At 33.7% G+C, this 19,598-nt stretch overlaps 2 protein-coding genes and 1 long non-coding RNA gene across 5 annotated transcripts; 2 read left to right on the plus strand and 1 right to left on the minus strand.

Annotated features, from left to right (window-relative positions):
• The first annotated feature begins 6,157 nt into the window (after positions 1 to 6,157).
• On the plus strand, positions 6,158 to 6,977 carry LOC107918665 (uncharacterized). Its single transcript, XR_001690193.2, has 2 exons — positions 6,158 to 6,469; positions 6,626 to 6,977. It is a non-coding gene; the product is annotated as an uncharacterized lncRNA (long non-coding RNA).
• Positions 6,978 to 12,632: 5,655 nt separating this feature from the next.
• LOC107918664 (purple acid phosphatase 2) lies at positions 12,633 to 15,231 on the plus strand. The gene is made up of 8 exons (XM_016848249.2): positions 12,633 to 13,182; positions 13,346 to 13,546; positions 13,723 to 13,834; positions 13,907 to 14,136; positions 14,213 to 14,351; positions 14,420 to 14,640; positions 14,762 to 14,883; positions 14,966 to 15,231. The coding sequence occupies exons 1-8, from the start codon at positions 13,000 to 13,002 to the stop codon at positions 15,159 to 15,161; spliced, it is 1,404 nt and encodes a 467-aa protein (XP_016703738.1). The 5' UTR covers positions 12,633 to 12,999; the 3' UTR covers positions 15,162 to 15,231.
• Positions 15,232 to 15,966: 735 nt separating this feature from the next.
• LOC107918307 (chromatin remodeling protein SHL) lies at positions 15,967 to 19,177 on the minus strand. 3 transcript variants are annotated; one of them, XM_016847834.2, is made up of 5 exons: positions 19,031 to 19,177; positions 18,599 to 18,944; positions 17,970 to 18,038; positions 16,592 to 16,727; positions 15,967 to 16,377 (listed from the first exon to the last, which is right to left on the minus strand). In XM_016847834.2, exons 1-5 carry the CDS (start codon positions 19,101 to 19,103, stop codon positions 16,351 to 16,353), a joined length of 651 nt encoding a protein of 216 aa, XP_016703323.2. In that variant the 5' UTR covers positions 19,104 to 19,177; the 3' UTR covers positions 15,967 to 16,350. The 3 variants fall into 3 exon arrangements, with proteins under 3 accessions (XP_016703323.2, XP_040965895.1, XP_040965894.1); XM_041109961.1 differs by lacking the exon at positions 15,967 to 16,377 and having other exon boundaries at positions 16,641 to 17,726; XM_041109960.1 differs by lacking the exon at positions 15,967 to 16,377 and having other exon boundaries at positions 16,641 to 17,729.
• Positions 19,178 to 19,598: the final 421 nt, after the last annotated feature.

The raw sequence follows: 19,598 nt of genomic DNA on the forward strand, positions 1-19,598 counted from the left end.
GTTCTCTATAGTTCTCTATAGTGCTTCATTACAGACCCAAAACAAAGCATATTGTTCTACAAAGTGCGCAGCATATAAATTTCACTGTAATCGTTAAATATGTTCCTAATTTGGTGTACATTTTTTGTACGTGCTTTTGTAGTTTTGGTTCTTCTTTCTTGTTTCTAGCTTTCATTACAAATTGGTAGGCAGACAGGTGATCTAATGCATTTAAATGACTTTTTAATTATGTTTAATATTATTGTGATAATGTATTTTCAATGTTTGTTTTGGTATGCTTTCTATTTAGTTTAATCATTAAGTATATTAGAAATTGGATGTGCACCATTAAGTTTTCAATTTGGCTGCTGTCAAATGTTTGGTTGCTACTGTCAAATGTATTCTTATTTTCAGAGTCTGGTTTGTTCATTTGTGGGGATTGTAGTTGTTTTATGTTTAACTGTGCTAAGGCATACTTCAGTTAAAATAAATCAAATTTAATATTTTGATTTGAATCTTGATTTAGTTGAAATATACTTTGTTTAGTCAACGAGAAGGAAAAAATAAGCTTTGCCATTAGACTGGGAAATCCCTTCTAATGTAATTCTTAAATAATGTAATAAGCTGATAAATAATGTTTAAAAGAAACAATGTATATGATATGGCCTTAAATCATTTATGCATTTAGGTTTTTTTAGTTTTTTTTTAGTTTAGTTAACTTCGTGAAAATTGTGGAATAGTTGTTAATTCTGCAATTACAAGTTATGTTAGTGCTAGGGACAATAATCCTGTCGAGGGGAATGTGGAATATTTTGGACATCTCACTGACATAATTGAGTTGGATTACTACGGCAAATGGAAAGTTGTCTTATTTCGAGGTGATTGGGCCGATGTTAATACAGCTCGTGGAATCAAGCAAGATCAATTTGGTTTTACAATGGTGAACTTTGACCGATTGATTCACACAGGACAACAACTAATAGATGAGCCGTATGTATTCTCATCTCAAGTCAAATAAGTTTTTTACTCAAAAGATCCAACTGATGAGGGTTGGTACGTTGTACTCTGTAACATCCCTAGAGACTTGTTTGACATGGGTAGTGGAAGTAGAGATAACATCGACTACAGATCAGAAACTTTGCCATTTTCAGAACAAAACTTAAACAATAATATCCCTAGTACTAGTGTACAATTTCAATGGGTTCGTCAGGATACGGATGAATATATTTACGAATAATGATGTAGTAAGATTTTACGAGTGTTTAATTATATGTAATATCATAATTTAAATCTTGGTTTTATTATATATTTCAACTATTTTATATGTGCTGTTATTGTTGTAATTAGTTATTAAGTTTACTTACATTTTATGTGTATTGCAGATAAAATGCCTAGAAGAAAAATTGTAAGGGAAAGCATTGTTCAAAATGATCCAAACTCGACAAAAACAAATAGTACTGAACAACAGACAGTAATTGGATCTTTGAATGTTCCGATTACACCTGAGGATCCTACGGAAGTTCAAAGTAATTTTACATTTAATTTACATGCGCGTTGACTTATAATTGATTTATTTTTCAAATTCTTACATTATAATATACCATTTGTAGCTGAAAATGGTGGGACGCGCAAAGGTCGAGGACGTACGCTACTTAGAGAGTTATATAAGTTAAATCCAGTCGAGCGTGTCAAGGTATGCAGAAACAGTTTTGGTCAGCCTGTTGGATCAGAAGCTCGGCTTTTAGCAGGATACATGGGCATTTTAGCACGAAATGCGAATATGTTGCCTATCAACTACGAGTCATGGCGTCAAATGCCCGATAGCAACAAAAACCAAGCCCTCGATAATATTAAGGTAACAAAATGTTAATGTCATCTATAATGCTTGAGAAATAGTGTAATTTATATTTACTTTATTAACTTGAGTTTTTTGTAGGCGAGGTTTGCTTTAGAGGTCTCGGATGCTTATGTAAAGAAGGCATTGGGAAAAAGATGGAAAGATAATAAAAGTACTTTGAAGAAAAATTATTATAAGATAAAAACAACACTCGATGAGAAATTGTAAAATGTTCCGCCGGGTATGTTGAGGTACCAATGGGAAGATGCGGTTAGATTTTGGCATTCAAAGAAAGGCGAGGTACGACGTACTTCCAAACTATTGTAATTATTTTGGTTTATAGTATTTACTATTTACGTACTAAAAATTTTATAACGTAGGATCGTGAACGAGTTGGAAAAAGTAGCCGGCAGCAACAAAAATTCACTCACACAGCCGGGTCGAGAAGTTTTGCATGTGTAGCTGAGGCAGAGGTATTTTTAATTTTTTGATATTCTCAAATATGTATAACTTTCTATTAAATAATATTTTTAATATATATTGTAGGAACGGTCGTCCGGTCAAAAAGTTGGACGCCTTCAACTTTTTGAAATTACACATAAGAAGAAAGATGGATCTGCTATGACTCCTGAAGCTGGTGAAATTATGGTACATTTACTTAATACGATTTGACTTGTTTTAGTTATTTATAGTGTTTATTTTCTAATGGTTTAATTCATTGCTTGTAATGCGACTATTGTTATATTGCATTTGTTTTTTTTTAATATATATTGCGTTCCTAACTATGTGATTTATTTATTAGGAAAAACTAAATGATAAAAAGACGGAGTACGAAGCGATTGCTTCTAGTGATAGTTTTGTTCATCTTGAAGACATTGATAACCGGATTATTACTGAAGTTTTGGGTCTTGAAAGGTATGGTCGGGTTCGATTTCAATGATCTTTTATCAGCCCAATCCAATATTTTGGATCCAGCTCGCATCAATACATGGCTTCGGGGAGTCAATCTCAAGCTGAAGTTCAGATGTTAAAAGACCAGATGGCTCAGATGCAAGCGACCACATTTGAGGTTCAAAGGAAATATGAAGAACTTCAGGAACAACTTAAAGCAGAGGCGGTAGCGAGGGAAGCAGAGGCTACAGCGAGAGAAGCAGCGAGAGAAGCAGAGGTTCAAAAGAAATTTGAAGAACTACAGCTACGACTTCAAGCAGATGCGGCATCGAGAGAAGCAGAGCAGAGCAAAAAGTACGACGAACTTCAACAGCAGCTTCAGATTATGATGAAGATGTTTCAGCACTCGCAACTTCCGCCGTCATAGTGTATATTGTATAAATATTTTTATCATTTTAACTTTTAACGCTTTTGTAAAGAAAAGTATGAATTCACTTTTATTTATTGATATTAATATAATTTTAGTCGTTTAATTTAAAATATTATATAAATTTATTGTTTTTGATTAGTTTAGATCTGGTTGCTTTTGATTTGTTGTTGCAGGAGGGCTGAAAAAAAAAACAGAAAATTTTATTTTAAAAAATTCCCAAATTAGTGGCGTTTTTTAAAAAAGTGCCGCTAAAAGTCATATCATATAGTGGCGTTTGTGAAATAAGCGCCGCTAAAGAACATGTTCTTTAGCGACGTTTTTTACTAAGCGCCGCTAAAGAACATGATCTTTAGCGGCTTTTTTTTTCTGTAAGTGCCACAAAAGTTAGCGACGTTGTCGTTAGCGGCATTTTTTGTTGCGCTTCCTCAAGCGCCACAAATGCCTTTAGTGGCGTTAAAAAGCGCCGCTAAAGGCCTAAAAAATGCCGTTAAAAACCTGTTCTGGTGTAGTGATCATTATTAGTAAATATCTTCATCCGTATCCTGACGAACCCATTGAAATTGTGCACTAGTACTAGGGATATTATCGTTTAAGTTTTGTTCTGGAAATGGCAAAGTTTCTGATCTGTCGTCGATGTTATCTCTACTTCCACTGCCCATGTCAAACAAGTCTCTAGGGATGTTACGGAGTACAACGTGCCAACCCTCATCAGTTTGATCTTTTGAGTAAAATATAGCTTATATACGTAAATTAATGTATGTATAATATTAAAAATATAGTATTACATATGTAAGTTATCAATTTATGTCCCAAATTGATTACGTTTTCTCGGCAAATTTATTGCGTGATTTTTTAAAAATCTTCTCAAAATTTTTTAGAAAAATAGGTTATATATTTGAAAAATAAAATAGGGTTAAGCCAAAAAGAACGAGATCAGCTGGCATATTAGAGGTTAAAATAAAATATTACGAGCAATCTTTGCTTTTAAACTAATCTTGCACTCAATTAGGGATGGAAAGGTATATTTGTTACTGATTTGACAACAAAATAAACACTACTTTCTGCAGTATATGTTTGCTGATTTTGTTTGCAGAGAAAAGATAAAAGCAAATCTAATATAAAAGCATAAAACCCGTGGATTCTAAAGTTGCATGCTTTTCTTTTTTATTTCTACAAGTTTAGCACTAAGGTCTTTTCATTGTAGCGACCTAAAAATTTTGGTGTGGGCGCTAATTGAAGTGATTATTGAAAATTTGAAAATTGAATCTCGACTTTATTTGAAAAGGAGTCGCCACCGATCTTTTTTCCAGGTGTGATCGGACATCTACAAAATTCTCTTTTCAGAAGAAAAATTTATTTTGAAACTTTTCTAAAAAAGAGGCAATTTCAGGTCCACGTAAAAATCCAGAGAAAATTAGGGTTCGGGAGTCGGTTACGCGCGAGGAAGGTATTAGCACTCTCGCGACGCCCAAAATTGGTATCTCGTAAAACACGCGTTGTCTTAATTTTCAAAAATACAAGTTCAATTTAATATTTAATTGTGATCCGATTGAAACTTGAGAAAACATTTTTTTTTGTTTTTAAAACACGAGAACTTTGAAACAAAATAATAATTTTTGAAAACACGAAGATTTTTTGAAACACGAAAATTTTTAAAAAATTTTTAAAACACGAAAACGAATTTTTTTGTTTTTAAAACACGAGAACTTTGAAACAAAATAATAATTTTTGAAAACACGAAGATTTTTTGAAACACGAAAATTTTTTTAAAACACGAGAATTTTTTGAAAACCCGAAAACATGAAAATTTTGAAAACACGAAAATTTTTGAAACACGAGAATTTTTATGACACGAAAAATTTTAAAACACGAAAATTTCGAAAACATGAATTTTTTTTAAAACACGATTTTTTTTAAAAACACGAGAATTTTTTTTTTGAAAGCACAAAAACATGAAAATTTTGAAAACACGAAAATTTTTGAAACACGCAAAATTTTTTTAAAACACGAGAATTTTTTGAAAACACGATAACATGAACATTTTGAAAACACGAAAATTTTTGAAACACGAGAATTTTTATGACACGAAAACACGAAAATTTTTTTAACACGGGAATTTTTGAAAACATGAAAATTTTTGAAACACAAAAATTTTAAAACACTAACATTTGTGAAACACGAAAACTCTTGAAAATGTTAAAAGTCAGAAAATTTTAAAATACGAGTAATATTTGAAAATACGAAAATTTGAAACATGAATTTTTATTTTTATTTTTTAAAAAACATACCGTATTTAACACGAAACTATGATATTCACCCCTATATGGCGATGAAATCATCGAATTAGTGTTAAATCGATTCAATTTGATATTTAATCGAGATTCTGAGAAATTTTATTAAAATACGAGGAATTTTGAATCTTTTCGATTTTTAGAAGGGCGTCCCGTATTTAACACGAGCCATCGATATTCACCCAACATAGCAATGAATTCGATGACTTAAAATTAAATCGGTTCGTTGACTTATGCATTAAATATTTTTTTATTTTTAAAAAATACGAGTAAAATAAATGTAACAATATTTCTAAAAAAACCATTTTAAAAATACTAATTTAATTGAAATAATACAATATTTAAATAAATGAACTAAATTTAAAAATTTATGAAATTACCAAAAGCCCCCTTTTCCTCTTTTCTCTTTTTCTTCTTCTTGGCCTAATAGATGTTGGGCTGCCAAATTTGGGTTGTCAAAGGACTGGGCTGAAGCTGCTGGGCTGCTGAGCACTGGGCCTGACGCTGGACTGGGCTGGCCTGCTTCTTGTTGGGCTGCGCTGGGCTTGGTTTGGGCCTGCTTTGTTCTTTTTTGCTATTCTGGTTTTTTTTGCTGTTTTGTTTTTTTTGGGCGTTTTGTTTTTTTTTGGGGCTGCTGGGTGTTGGATCGGGTCGGGTCGGTGTGGGTCGGTGCGGGTCAACCCGACTGGGTTTAAAAAATATATATTTTTTCTTTTTTTTTTTCCTTCCTTTCTTCTCTCTTTTTCTTCTTTTTTCTTCCTTTTTCCTTCCTCTTCGGGGCTGAACTCTAGCCCAACGCCGCCGCCGACGCCTCCTCCGTCCGGTGTTGCGGTGGCCGACACGACTCCCTTCTCCTCTCTTTCTCCCTTTCTTTCTTCTCTTCTTCCTTTTTGGTTGCTATTTTTGGTTGCTGTTTTTGTTTCTTCTTTTTGTTTTTTTCTTTGTGCTTTGCTTTGTAGGTGCAACGGTGGTTAGAAGAATGCAAGGCACGGCGGTGGGCACGGTGGTGGTGAAGGCGGTGGTTGGGAGAGCGCGACGGTGGTGAGGGCCCTTTCGTTGCTCTTTTTTGTTTGATTTTTTGCTGCTGTTTTCTTTGTTTTCTTTCGTTCTTTTTGCAAAAAAAAGAACCCCCCCATTCACTTTCCATTTCTTCCCCTTTTAATCTCTCCAATTTGTCTTCTTTCTAATTGTTTTCAGGTGGTAGAGGAGCCATCATGGCCTAGGGAGGCTGCTGGAGTAGCCCGGCTGGGGAGGGGTAGGCTCGGCAGTTGCTTGCGGCGATTTGACAAGTCCAGAAGGACTAAATTGCATGGGATGCAAAGTTTCTGGGGCAAAAGCGTAATTTTAGCAAAATACGGGCCAAGATGTAATTTCTTGAGAGTTTAGGGGTTAAAGTGAAATTTTGAGAAAGTATAAGGGTCGAAATGTAATTTTATAAAGTTTTGGGGTAAAAATGTAAATTTTAGAAAAGTTTAGGGTCAAAATGTAAATTTTGAAAAGTACAGGGGTTAAAATGCAAAAAATAAAAAAATTCTTTTTTTTTCAAACACGAAATTAATCCCGGACAAAATTCAATGATTACATTCATCATTTTTAAACTTATTTATCTTCAAACTATAAATAACAGTATATCAGTTTCATACTAGCATTTCTTTCTTTTATAACTAATCATTGATTTTCAAAGTGTAATTACAATTATAAATCATATATATTACTATGAACAACAAGTAATTATATCTTAATATTTTTTATGTATTTCAAAGATAGCGAAATTGTATTGTTTATGGAACCATATTAAATAATACTAGTATTAAATAATACTATTTGCATTGGCTAAAAGAACTATTAGCACATAAACAAAGTCCACTTGCTTAAAACCATTTGGGGATTTGCATAATACATGTCAAGACGGTGACTAAATGCAACGGCTATAGCAGTACCTCGAATAGCAAGATGATTAACTACCAAACCTTTTGTTTGCAACAGAAAATTTACCTTCAAAAAATTCTGTTCTTTCAATCAAACTAAGGCTGATACATTACAACAGAAGAATAAATATTTACCTTCCACGCAAAAAAGTAGACAAGTTCAGCAGCGAAATACGCAGCAAGCTAGCGGCAAAAACTTGACCTTTCACGCCAAAGAATAGCGTTATCCTTCCAACCCAGCAAGCTAAGCACAACAACGCAAACAGCAATTATGAACGGTTACAAACTATTGTAAACTACAAACAGGATATAAACAAATTATGAACAAAAATTTGCAACGAGAAATGTTATTAGATTTATATTATTTTATAAGCTATAGAGTAAGAATTATTTGATAAGCTATAGAGTGAGAATTATTATGCAATGAGAAATGTTATTAGAAATGCATTACTTGACAGCCTATGGGACCAAATACAACAATTATTTGATAAGGTATATTCCAACGAAGTGTTCAAGAGAGCACTGCACAAGGTTTTTGTCAAGAGTTGGTTCAAATGTGCCAAATTTCTGGCATGGTGAATTTTCCTAACCTTTGTTTTCACTAACCAACTAATTTATCTATATAACAGCTTCCAATGGATGCCGTTTGGTGCCTGAACCTTTGATCAATTTGGTCTTTTAAATGCAGGAATTCGATCGAGACCCCGTAATTCCTATCTATTCAGCTAGACCAGATCAAGTTAACAAGGCACTAAAATACGTATACCATGCTGCTGCAAACAAGCTTGAAGGAAAATAACTTGAATTACTCATTGCCCTTCTTCCAGACAACAATGGATCCTTATATGGTATGTCCCTTCTTGCAACTATATTAATTGTATGAACAAAATTTTTCATGATTAGCAGGATAACAATGTACAACAAGACGGAATATACTGCTTAGTTTGCTTTGATTTTTGTTTAAAAATAATAATTTTTTTTCATGCGTATGACATGAGATATGGTACTAATTCCCAAATAGTGTCTATATTTCATTTGTGGCGTTTCTAATATAGCGCCACTAATGCCTTTAAGGTGTCATGTAAAAGGACAGTGTTTCTCTAAAATGGGCGGAAAATTTGCGGCATTTTATTTGATAGAACCACTAAAACCTACCTTCAGTGGCATTTTAGGCGTTGCGCCGCTAAAGCCGAAAAAAGTTCCCAAACAAAAATTACATCGTTTTGCCCAAACTAATAATATTTTCCGGTGTTTATGAATAAAACGCCGCTAAATCAAATTTTCGCGGTGTTTTATACAAAAACGCCACTAGTACATTAATTTCTTTTATTGAAATGCCATCGTTTTCAGAAATTTTAAAACATTGTTTTTTTAATTAATATTTAAAAAATATATATAATTAAAAATTGCAGCGTTTTTACCTGAGCGCCGCTAATACCGTTAATATGCCACACAAAACGTCAACGTTTTAATTACAGACTACAGAGCAACGTTGCGGCGTTTTCTTCCTAGCGCTGCTAATTCCCAGATTTAGTGGCGTTTTAGACATTATGCCGCGAAGGCCGTTAAATTCCCAGCAAAAAACTACACCATTTTCTCCAAATTATTAAAAACTTTTGTGGCGTTTTTTGCTGAAAATGCCGCTAAATCTCACATATTTTATTTATTTATTTATTTCTTCTATGTTTCATTAAAATTTTAATTAAATAAATATTAAAATTTTAAGTAATATTTAAAAGTTTTTGATAAAAATATAAAATTTTGTTTTTTTATTTCATTTTTATATTTTGTTAGTTTTTTTCTAATATTTTGATCCTATCCAAATTCAATAATTAATTACCTATATATATATCCATATAAAAAATATCGAATTGTTAAGGTTAAATATTTTTAAATATAAAAGTATTAATTTATTAATTGTATCATTTAACAAGTCTCAAATAAACCTTAAACCCTAATTTAACCATTCAATATACATCTTTGAAATATCTTAAACCCTAATATATATTATATCTCTTAACTAAATAATATAAATTAACTATACATATTTGAAATATCTTAAATGATCACTGAGCCTCCACGTACCAATTGTAGGATTCTTGACATGTGCTATCGGTGCCCTAGGAACATTGCCAAAAAACCGAAAGGGGGCTTCTAGCTTCCAACAATCCAAATCCCGTCGTTCATCAATAAATATATTTAGAACAATCCTTTCTACTATAAAGAAGGGTGAACTAGATTTTGTAGAGTACTGACAAAAAATTGGAGAAACAAAACCGGGCAGTCACTACTTACTCGACTGCTAGCACATACTCAAGGCCGATAAGACGTAATATATACTCATAATTTAAATATATTAAATTTATCATTATATATTTTACAAACATATAAGAACATATTTAATATATAAATTAATTAAACTAATTAATCTAAGCAACCAACCCTAACTTGAGTACCCTTGGCACCTTAACCCCTAAATCCCTAACCCCTAACCCTTAAATCCCCCTAAACCCTAACCCCCTAAATCACTAACCCTTAACATCTAAGCCCTAAATTCCTAACCCTTAACCCCTAAACCTTAATCCCAAACCCTAATCCATACCCCTTACTCCTTAAAATACCTTCCAAAAAATCCCCTAAATCTTTAATAATCATAAAATATAGTTTACATAGATTAAACAATAATTAATAGTTAAAAATTTTGTATAAAGTAGCAATAAACAATATTAATCTTTATAAAATTTATTTTTTATATAAAGTATAGAATTTTTAATATTTTATTTTATTGATAAATGAATAAATTTCTCTGATTAACAAATTTATTATATTCTTAATTTCTCAATTAGATAAATGAAAACAAGAAGGACGAACAACTATATATATATGGCATTTTTTTTAATATTGAAGTGATAACAAAAGGAATGATAGCAAGTTAGGTATATGCATATATTTTAATTTGAATATTGATTTCAATTCAAATTCACAAATTTATTTAAGTATTTAATTAAATGTTTGTCATGAATTATTAAAGTATTACTATTCCAACCTTGAATTTAAATTAAATAATATTATCCATTGAATATTTTACATATTCTAGAATTAAGTTGAATTTTATTTAATTAATCTAAATAATATTAAACCAATTAAGATAAAATGTATTTTGCATCGTTTCCATCAAAACGCCGCTAAAACTCCAACATTAGCGGCGCTTTACAAAAAAACGCCACTAAAAACCTTAACTTTAGCGGCGCATTATCGAAAACGCTGCTAAAAGCCCTAAAATTAGCGGCGTTCAGAAAAAACGCCACTAAAAACCATAACATTAGCGGCGTTTGTTTAAAAACGCCAATAAAGCCCTCTGAAGGTCACCAAACGACGCCGTTGAGTTTGGAGTTTTTGTGGCGTTTTAGCAAAAGCGCCGCTAAAGGCCTATTTTTTGTGGCGTTTTCTCACAAACGCCACTAATGCCCGATTTTTACCGGCGTTTTTCCACAAAATGCCACTAAAAGTGCCGCTAAAAGCCTATCTTGGTGTAGTGCAGAAATCACCAGATCAATAATTTATAGGTAAGAAATTAGTAAAAGTTGACGGTTCAATAAATTATATACAATAAATTAGCAAAAATCAACAATTTAAGATAAGAATTCATAGACAATTTATAGGGATTAATTTGTTAATTTTCATAAAATAAAAGATAAAACTTTACAATTACATTTAGGTAAAAGTTAAAATATCACATATATTTTTCAAAGGATGTTTAAAAATAAAACTTGTGATAATATTATAAATTTATTTATAGAATTAAAGAAAAGGGTCTAAATTCATGTTCCCCTTTCTTGTTTTTCAAAGAAGAAACTCTTATATCAGTCTAACATGTTAGGCTAAGAATGCTTGATCCAGCCAACCATATGCAACCGACACTTCAACTCTCATGTGCTCTTTCGCAGTAGTAAATTTTATTTTATTTTATTTTGGTGAATTATAATAGGGTAAAGTTCTAATAGCAACACGATTAGCGTAATTCAAATTTAGGCTATACTTGAGATGGTGAACATCCTAATCATCAGGTTAACATATGGGGTTCAGTAAGAGTAATTATTATTATTATTTTGGTGAAACAAACAAATAAATGAAAAATTACATCATATTCATTTTATCTGTCGCTCCCTTAGCTTTATCTTGAAAAAGAACTTTTGAGGTAGTATGAGGACACTCGTCATAAACTTGGAGACTTGTCCTCCTGTCTGAGCTCAATTTAGTCAAACAGTCCGCAACACGATTGCTTTCTCTGGGAACGTGTTGAATCAGCCAACACCCTTCCGTGCTCATTATCTTTTGGACCCTCCTGAGAATTGTAATGCCCGAATCTTCCAATAAATTATCCTATAAAATTTGAACTACTTCCAAATTATCAATGTGAATTACAACTCTATTAAAACCATTACTAAGTGACGTAATCATGCCGTCCAAAATATACTAAAGTTCAACCTCAAAAATATTACACTTTTCAAGAAATCGATTATAACTGAAAATCCAATTCCTATTGTAATCTAGCATCACTCCACCAGCAGACTCCGCTCCAATTCCTCGATCAACCGCTGCATCAGTATCTAATTCTTTAATCCTCTTCCTAACCTAAGTTACAATTTATTTTACAATTAAATGCAGTTGTTTGTTATTCAGTTCAAGTTCTGTTTCCTTTAGCTTTACGCAAGCTGTTACGTATGCCTAGGGCTGTGATCCATTGTTTGCGCCATCTATACTGTAGGAAGATAAGGACAAAGGGTGGGGTTTAGATAAGGGTGGGGTTTAGATGAGCGATTGGGTGCGGTGCGATGCGTTTAGTTTACTTTTTGTCTCACGCTACAGTATCGCTACAGTGTCTAATCTCACCGTCACCGCTGTTTTTACACTAACCGCATGTAAACTCACCGTTCATCCAAACTCACCTAAAGTTAATGATAAACGAAGACCTGCGAATTTCTTATAGTCTATTATCATGTAGTATAACATATACTCTTTCTTTCCTTTTTATATTACAGTATTAGAATTTAGAATTTAATCTAACAAATCGTGCAGTTTTAGATGATTTTTTAGTTTAAATTCACTTAAGTTAATTTTGCTTTTGAAAAATGAGAATTTTCGTAAAAATTTTCTAAAACATCAAAAAAATGCATTAAATATTTGAATAAATGCTCTTAAAAACATCTGTGACCCGGGACACAAGGAAGCTGATTAGTTTAATGGTTTATAATTTCAATAAATCCAGTAATCCTTAGGTTGTATTATTTTTATCATTTCATAGTTGAGAACGTGAAGGGATTATTATTTATTTATTATTAATATTTGTTTTTTTAGAATTTTATTTTTGGTACATAAGGAAAGCAACAGGCAAACTAGAGTCCATTGCCTCATCACCACAAGGCACAAGCTTTGTTCAGATTTATATCTCTATATATCCTATATAATTAATTCCTTTTCACATCACCCATTCTCGTAAAGCTTTCAATGAGTTGACTTCTAATATGATCTGTTCTGTATATTCGTATATAGCCTGAATATTCTTCCCTTATTTCATTGACAATTATCCATATAAATGCAATGTGTTAGAGCCTGTGTGGCGTTAAGACCTAGATACCAAAGATGAACTCCCTTCCTTCTTTAGTTCTGGCCTTTCTTGTCATTGTTCTTCAAGTTTTGGATTCAGCAGTGATATGCAATGGGGGAAAGACCAGCACCTACGTTAGGAAAGTGGAGAAAACTGTGGATATGCCGCTTGACAGTGATGTTTTTGGAGTTCCCCCAGGCTACAATGCACCCCAACAGGTTGCTTCTCGCTTCCTTAGTCTTGTTTTTTATATTTTTCTTTTGTCCATGTCGGAATCTAGACAGGGAGCAAAGCTCTCCTAGTGCCGACTTTGCTTAAGGGGCCACTCGGTCCAATAGGTGTTGGTTGTTTCAGAATTGACATTGTTTTTGTAAATTTAAGGTTCATCTAACACAAGGAGATCATGTTGGAAAAGCTGTGATTGTTTCATGGGTAACTGAGGATGAACCAGGTTCCAGTACTGTTGTTTACTGGAGTGAAAACAGCAAGGAAAAGAAAAAGGCAAAAGGCAAATTCAATATCTACAGGTTCTTCAATTACACCTCTGGTTTTATTCATCACTGCACCATCAGAAATCTGGAGGTAAATTTGGGATTATTTACTGTATTCATAGTCTCCCTTTTACTGTTCTATCTTATGCCTGCTTGGCTATGGTCTATATAGTACTCAGTACGGTTTGCGTTATCAAGTCTGGAGGGGGCATTCTTTGATTTCGATTCCGAGTCCTTTTTTCATTTGGTTGTTGAATGTTTTTGCAGTATAACACCAAATATTACTATGTGGTTGGTGTGGATCATACTATGCGAAAATTCTGGTTTACAACTCCTCCCGGAGTTGGTCCCAATGTCCCATACACATTTGGTCTCATTGGTAAGGGAAAGCTTGATTAATGTATGTATGTATGTATCATGTTTTGACGTGGTAATGTATATCATAATGCAGGGGATCTAGGGCAGTCTTTTGATTCAAACAGGACATTGACTCACTATGAGCAAAATCCAGTGAAAGGTGAAGCAGTGTTGTTTGTTGGGGATCTTTCTTACGCAGATAACTACCCCAATCATGATAATGTAAGATGGGATACATGGGGAAGGTTTACTGAGAGAGTTGTTGCATATCAACCATGGATATGGACAGCAGGAAATCACGAAATCGACTTCGCCCCTGAAATCGTAAGCACTCGTTCTTTTCTCATTGTTATGGCTGGCCTGGTGAATTGATAATAACACGATTATGGTTCTGTTGCAGGGTGAAACAGAGCCTTTTAAGCCTTACATGCACCGTTATCATGTTCCTTATCAAGCATCAAACAGTACTGCTCCCTTTTGGTACTCGATAAAAAGAGCTTCGGCGTACATCATAGTATTGTCTTCGTATTCAGCCTATGGTATGTGTATGATTCACCAGGGATGCATGCTGGATTCATCTGGTAACTTATCAATAATATTTCCACAGGTAAATACACTCCACAGTACAAATGGCTAGAAGAAGAGCTACCGAAAGTAAACCGGAGCGAAACACCATGGTTAATAGTCCTTATGCATTCCCCATGGTACAACAGCTACAACTACCATTACATGGAAGGAGAAACCATGAGAGTAATGTATGAACCGTGGTTTGTGCAGTACAAAGTCGATGTTGTATTTGCCGGTCACGTCCATGCCTACGAACGAACCGTAAGCTCTTTGCCTGTATCATTAGGTTCTGCATTGTGGGGTTTGAACCATTTTTTGAAATGCCTAATGGAAAAGAGTTTGTTTCGAAGTTGCTCGATGACCGATTTATGTATTTTTACAGGAACGCATATCCAACATTGCATACAACATCGTAAATGGCCTTTGCACTCCCGTGAAGGATCAATCCGCACCTGTATACATTACGATCGGCGATGGAGGGAACATTGAAGGCTTAGCAAACAAGTAAAAGATTGTTCTTTTCTTGTATGTGATGGTTTTCCTACATGATTTATGTCAAACGGTTTGGTTTTTTTCGTATTTGCAGCATGACCGAGCCACAGCCGGCTTACTCGGCATATCGCGAAGCCAGTTTCGGTCACGCCATTTTCGATATCAAGAACAAGACTCATGCTTATTATAGTTGGCACCGTAACCATGATGGATATGCAGTTGAAGCGGATTCAATGTGGTTTTTCAATAGATACTGGCATCCAGTTGACGAGTCTTCAGCCTCACAGTGAGAATAACAAGCTATGTTTCCACCTTTACAAGTTACAATCAATAAAAAGAATATTCCAATATTTTTCTTCACATTTCTTACTCTACAATTTCACTTTCAGTAAATTGCCATCAAGTTATCTTACGGGTCTAGAATAGTTGATTTAAGGTTCGAGTCTTCGCACTTTTCAAAATTTTCAAGGTTAAATTTTGCTTTTAGTCCCTATACTTTATAGAAATTGTGAATTAAATCCTTATACTTTAATTTAGTAATTTTTAGTCCTTGTACATTTTGAATTTCACAAAATATATGAACAAATAACTGAAAGCTTTTCTAAGGGCTTAAATGGCGAACTTGAAGTTAAACCTACGTAATATTCTTTTTTGTTTTTCCATGTAATTTCATCCAATAGTTAGAGCAGAGGTGTAATTAGGGGCTAGCAAGACTCGGCCCTAAAATAGAAATTTTTTTCATTTAGGTCTTTTAAAATTTTTAAAATTTAATAATACTCTTAATTTATTTTTTAATTTATTTAATAATATTTTTTTGAATAGATTTAATAATACTTTTTATATAAGTTATTTCAAATATAAAATATTTATTGAATTTAAATTAAATATTATGATATTTAACCTGTGAACCAAAAACTGAAGTGAATATATTTAACTAATGACAGAAACAAATCATACCTAATTTAATAAAACCAATTACTACTATTTGGATTGATTTTTCGAACTAGGCGAGGGAACCAAGGAACAAAGGCGACTCTAGCCAGGCAAACAAGGAAATCAATAGAGCAGTATTTGATGCCTGTAAGAAACCCAGAATATCTAATGCGTCCCTTTATAAGTTAAAAAACAGGTTTTGGTTATCCACAACCCTAATACATAAACCAGAAGAAAGAAAGGAAACCCTACGTCTCGAAAATACGTACATACATGCATACATACATACATACATACATACATACATACATACATACACAACATTGTTAACTTCCACTGACTGGCCCTTCAAACAATATAAACAGGACTCAAGTTTTCAAACCAGTTACTGTCAACTCAAGGATTATGAACTTACAAGGCTTATAGATTTGGATGGCACGTATATTAGTGTCTGTGTTTGCTCCAAGCCTACTCCATGGTTAACAGTGAGAAAACGAGTCGAGTTGGGTATCTTGACTAAAATGCTACCTTTTATGTACCTTTTTGTCACCTCCGGCGTCGTTTTGCATCCACCTGAAACATAATGAACCAATGGTGATGTCTGTAGTTGATAATACATACCAGCTGAAGAATTCGGTGATACCCTTAGCACATTTTACACAGGAACTTAAATCATACAAGCAGGTAGCCAGATAAGCACCTAAATTCTCAAATAAAGATACAGACCGTGGTGAATAGCTAATAAAGAATACCGAAAATGAATGGAAGAGCGAGGAATCGGGAAGACCTTTGTATCCGAGGGTCTGGAAGCAGCATGGGAATTCTGCAACTTTTTCTGACCAGAAGATGAACAAGTTTCACAAAAGAAGTGGTCAAGTATTTTAGCCTCCTCTGCTGTCATTTCTATACAAGCAGGATGAAACCTGAATCAAAAGTAGTATGCTGAATATGGCAACGGTTTTTACAGCATGCAGGGTAAATTGGTTGCAAATCAAAATTAACCTTTGAAATTAGACATGAGAGTAAATCAAACGAAAAAGTCTTTCCAGGACTGGCCTCTAAAACTCAAGAAAACTAAATTTCCTAGCTAGGATCAACCAAAAAGCTCAACCTACAAATACACACATAAAGTGAAAATGTAACAAAAACCTGTCCATCGGCATGCTTCTGAACCACTAAGAATTCATCCCATGTTAATATTTTTATATTTCATGGAAACAACCAGACTTCTGGGTGCTTCTCTATCTTCAATAAAGTGTATTAGGTCTTTATAACACAAACGAATATCAGTTGACACATCATAAAGTTAAGTGATCACTTCTCCAGATTTTCATACTTTAATACAATTTGGATTTTCACTTTAAAACCTACCAACTCAATGCCAATAATTCTAGATTTGTAAATCCATGAGCTATCAGTGTGAACACTGTATCTAAGCAAATATCATGCCTATTGAATCAATTCATATCAACATAATTAACTACACAGACAATACGAAGTCTAAAGGCCTATGCACCAGGACCAAATCACTCTTCCCCAGCCCCCACCTGAGCAGGCTCTAAGGATAAATAAAGTTAAACTTAGGTCCAGCACCTGCCAATAGCATTATAAAAGAGAACCATGTTTTCCGCCTTTTATTCTAGTGAAGGGCAACAAAGACTTTAGTTACATCACAACTGTATAAATGCCTCCCAGGAAGGCCTAGAAGGAGCTATTTTCTTAAAAGAAAATGCTAATTAAACCCTAGCCGTACTACCAGTCAAAAAGTTGGGGGAAAACAATAGTGTTCAGTTTCCATAGCAGAAAAGGAGAGGAAGGGATCATCATTCCACTATAGGGCCAAACTTTAGAACTTCTTTAACCATTTTTGCTCCAATTGAAAGTGGCAGCTAAAATAATACCAGTTCCAATTCTTCAACGACCTGCTGATAAATGACAGCTAAAACAATAGTCAGTAGCCTATCTGTCACTCTATTAAACTGTTTCCACATCCTTGAACAAACATATGTTACTGGATTTTATGCAAATTTATAAAAGAAAAAGAAAAGCACTTGGAGAGAACTCTTCTGGCATATCTTGCAAAGATGCATACAATATATTCATCCTAAGAACTTAGAGAATAAATGCATAACTGAGATAGCTATCTTCCCAAGCATCCAACTTACCAGTCACTGCAATCTTCACACTGAACCATTAGGTCATCAGGATTGTAAGGCATTTCACATTTGCAATAACTGCCACATCACCATAACAAACTAGAAAAGGTCAAAGGAAAAAAAGATTAAATAGAATAATCTAATACTTAAAGTTGCAAAACACTCGAACTTCATTTCAAGTAAAAATGTTCACTTTCAAATAACCATTTCAATCCGTTAGAGTCGTAGGACCCGAATCCATCACTTATTAAAGAAATAAAATACACTGACAAAATAAGGAGATTTGCGGGGCAAACGGCCGAAACCCGCTAAAGATCCCAAACCGCCGGAATCCATATAAAACTGCACTTCCTCTATTTATGTTTTTCAAGTGAACATTAATCAAACATTAAGCACACAAATATAATGTTGAAGTCAACGTTAATCAACTTATATTCACTAACTTAATCTTAGTCAAGCGATTAACTGATCAAAACACCATTAGTGATAAATTAACAAAAAAAGCACCAATTAAGCCATTGAAGTATGAATTTTGAGCGATGAGAAAACAGGGGAAAAACATGAGTCTAATTAACAATTATGAAGTTAGAATTCAGGCATTTGTTAAAACAAAAATTAAAAAAAGAAAAAGAACGTACACGGCGACGCGATCGGGATTGAAAGCACCGGTGGAGGAATTATATTCGAAACGACAGAAGAAGTCATCGTTTACGACGGAATCGAGCTTCGTATAGCTCTTGAAGCTATGGACTGTGCACTTCCCTTCGATAGTATCAGCGCTTTGCACATCGTAATGATCAGACAAGAAAAGCTCTTTAGATCCATGGAACTGTCTCCGCCCTCCGATCGACTCCTCCGGCCTGTAGTACCACCTTGCGAGCACCTTAACGTTTCCTCCACGTGCGTCCGCATCGATCCGCTCGATTCTCGCCACGTATTGAGGGTTTGACTGATCCGGTGGTCGCATCAACACGCAATCCCCAGCTGCCAATCACCACCACCACCACCACCACTTTTTAGAAAAAAAAAAACCCTTAAAGCTCTTATCTTTTTCATTTCCTTTGGCTTACCGTTAATTGTTTTATTGATGTGTTTGATTGTGCAAGACTCTAGAGGTCTCCTCGGAGCTTTAGCTTTGGCCATGGAAGAAGAACAGAAAATAGTACAAAAAGAGAAATAAACGACAATTGTTCAGTGAAATACAATACAAAGGCATGCACAAGTACAAGGCCGACAAAAATTAAATTTTCAAAAATAATAGTAAAAGTTTGGTCAAATTTTATAAAGATCCCTGTACTATGTTTTTTTCCTGATTTAATCCCTCTGCTATAATTTAATAATACCTAATCCATCCACTTTTTGAAATGTGTCCCTTTCAATCTTGAGAATAACTTTTTTTTTTCAATAAATTCTATCAAATTTTTTAATAAAAATGTGTACATCAAATTATTTGATGAAATTATTATAAAAATAATAATATCAATATTGAAAATACATATTTAAAAAAAAGTAAACAAATTGAATCTGATCAAATTATGGTATAAGGACTAAATCCGATAAAACAAATACAACAAACACTTTTTATTGAATTTAGAAATAAGGTTTAATTCACTATTGGACACTTGAAGTATACTGGTT

Source organism: Gossypium hirsutum, chromosome D13 (genome assembly GCF_007990345.1).
Source record: "Gossypium hirsutum isolate 1008001.06 chromosome D13, Gossypium_hirsutum_v2.1, whole genome shotgun sequence".
Taxonomy (NCBI): domain Eukaryota; kingdom Viridiplantae; phylum Streptophyta; class Magnoliopsida; order Malvales; family Malvaceae; genus Gossypium; species Gossypium hirsutum.

Coding starts and splice junctions, on each gene's coding strand:
- LOC107918664 (XM_016848249.2), top strand. CDS start 13,000: ATGAACTCCCTTCCTTCTTTAGTTCTGGCCTTTCTTGTCATTGTTCTT. Junction 14,641..14,761: donor TCCATGCCTACGAACGAACC/GTAAGCTCTTTG, acceptor GTATTTTTACAG/GAACGCATATCCAACATTGC. Junction 14,884..14,965: donor ATTGAAGGCTTAGCAAACAA/GTAAAAGATTGT, acceptor TCGTATTTGCAG/CATGACCGAGCCACAGCCGG.
- LOC107918307 (XM_016847834.2), bottom strand. CDS start 19,103: ATGGCCAAAGCTAAAGCTCCGAGGAGACCTCTAGAGTCTTGCACAATC. Junction 16,728..17,969: donor TGTGAAGATTGCAGTGACTG/GTAAGTTGGATG, acceptor CTTTTGATTCAG/GTTTCATCCTGCTTGTATAG. Junction 16,378..16,591: donor CCAGACCCTCGGATACAAAG/GTCTTCCCGATT, acceptor ATTATGTTTCAG/GTGGATGCAAAACGACGCCG.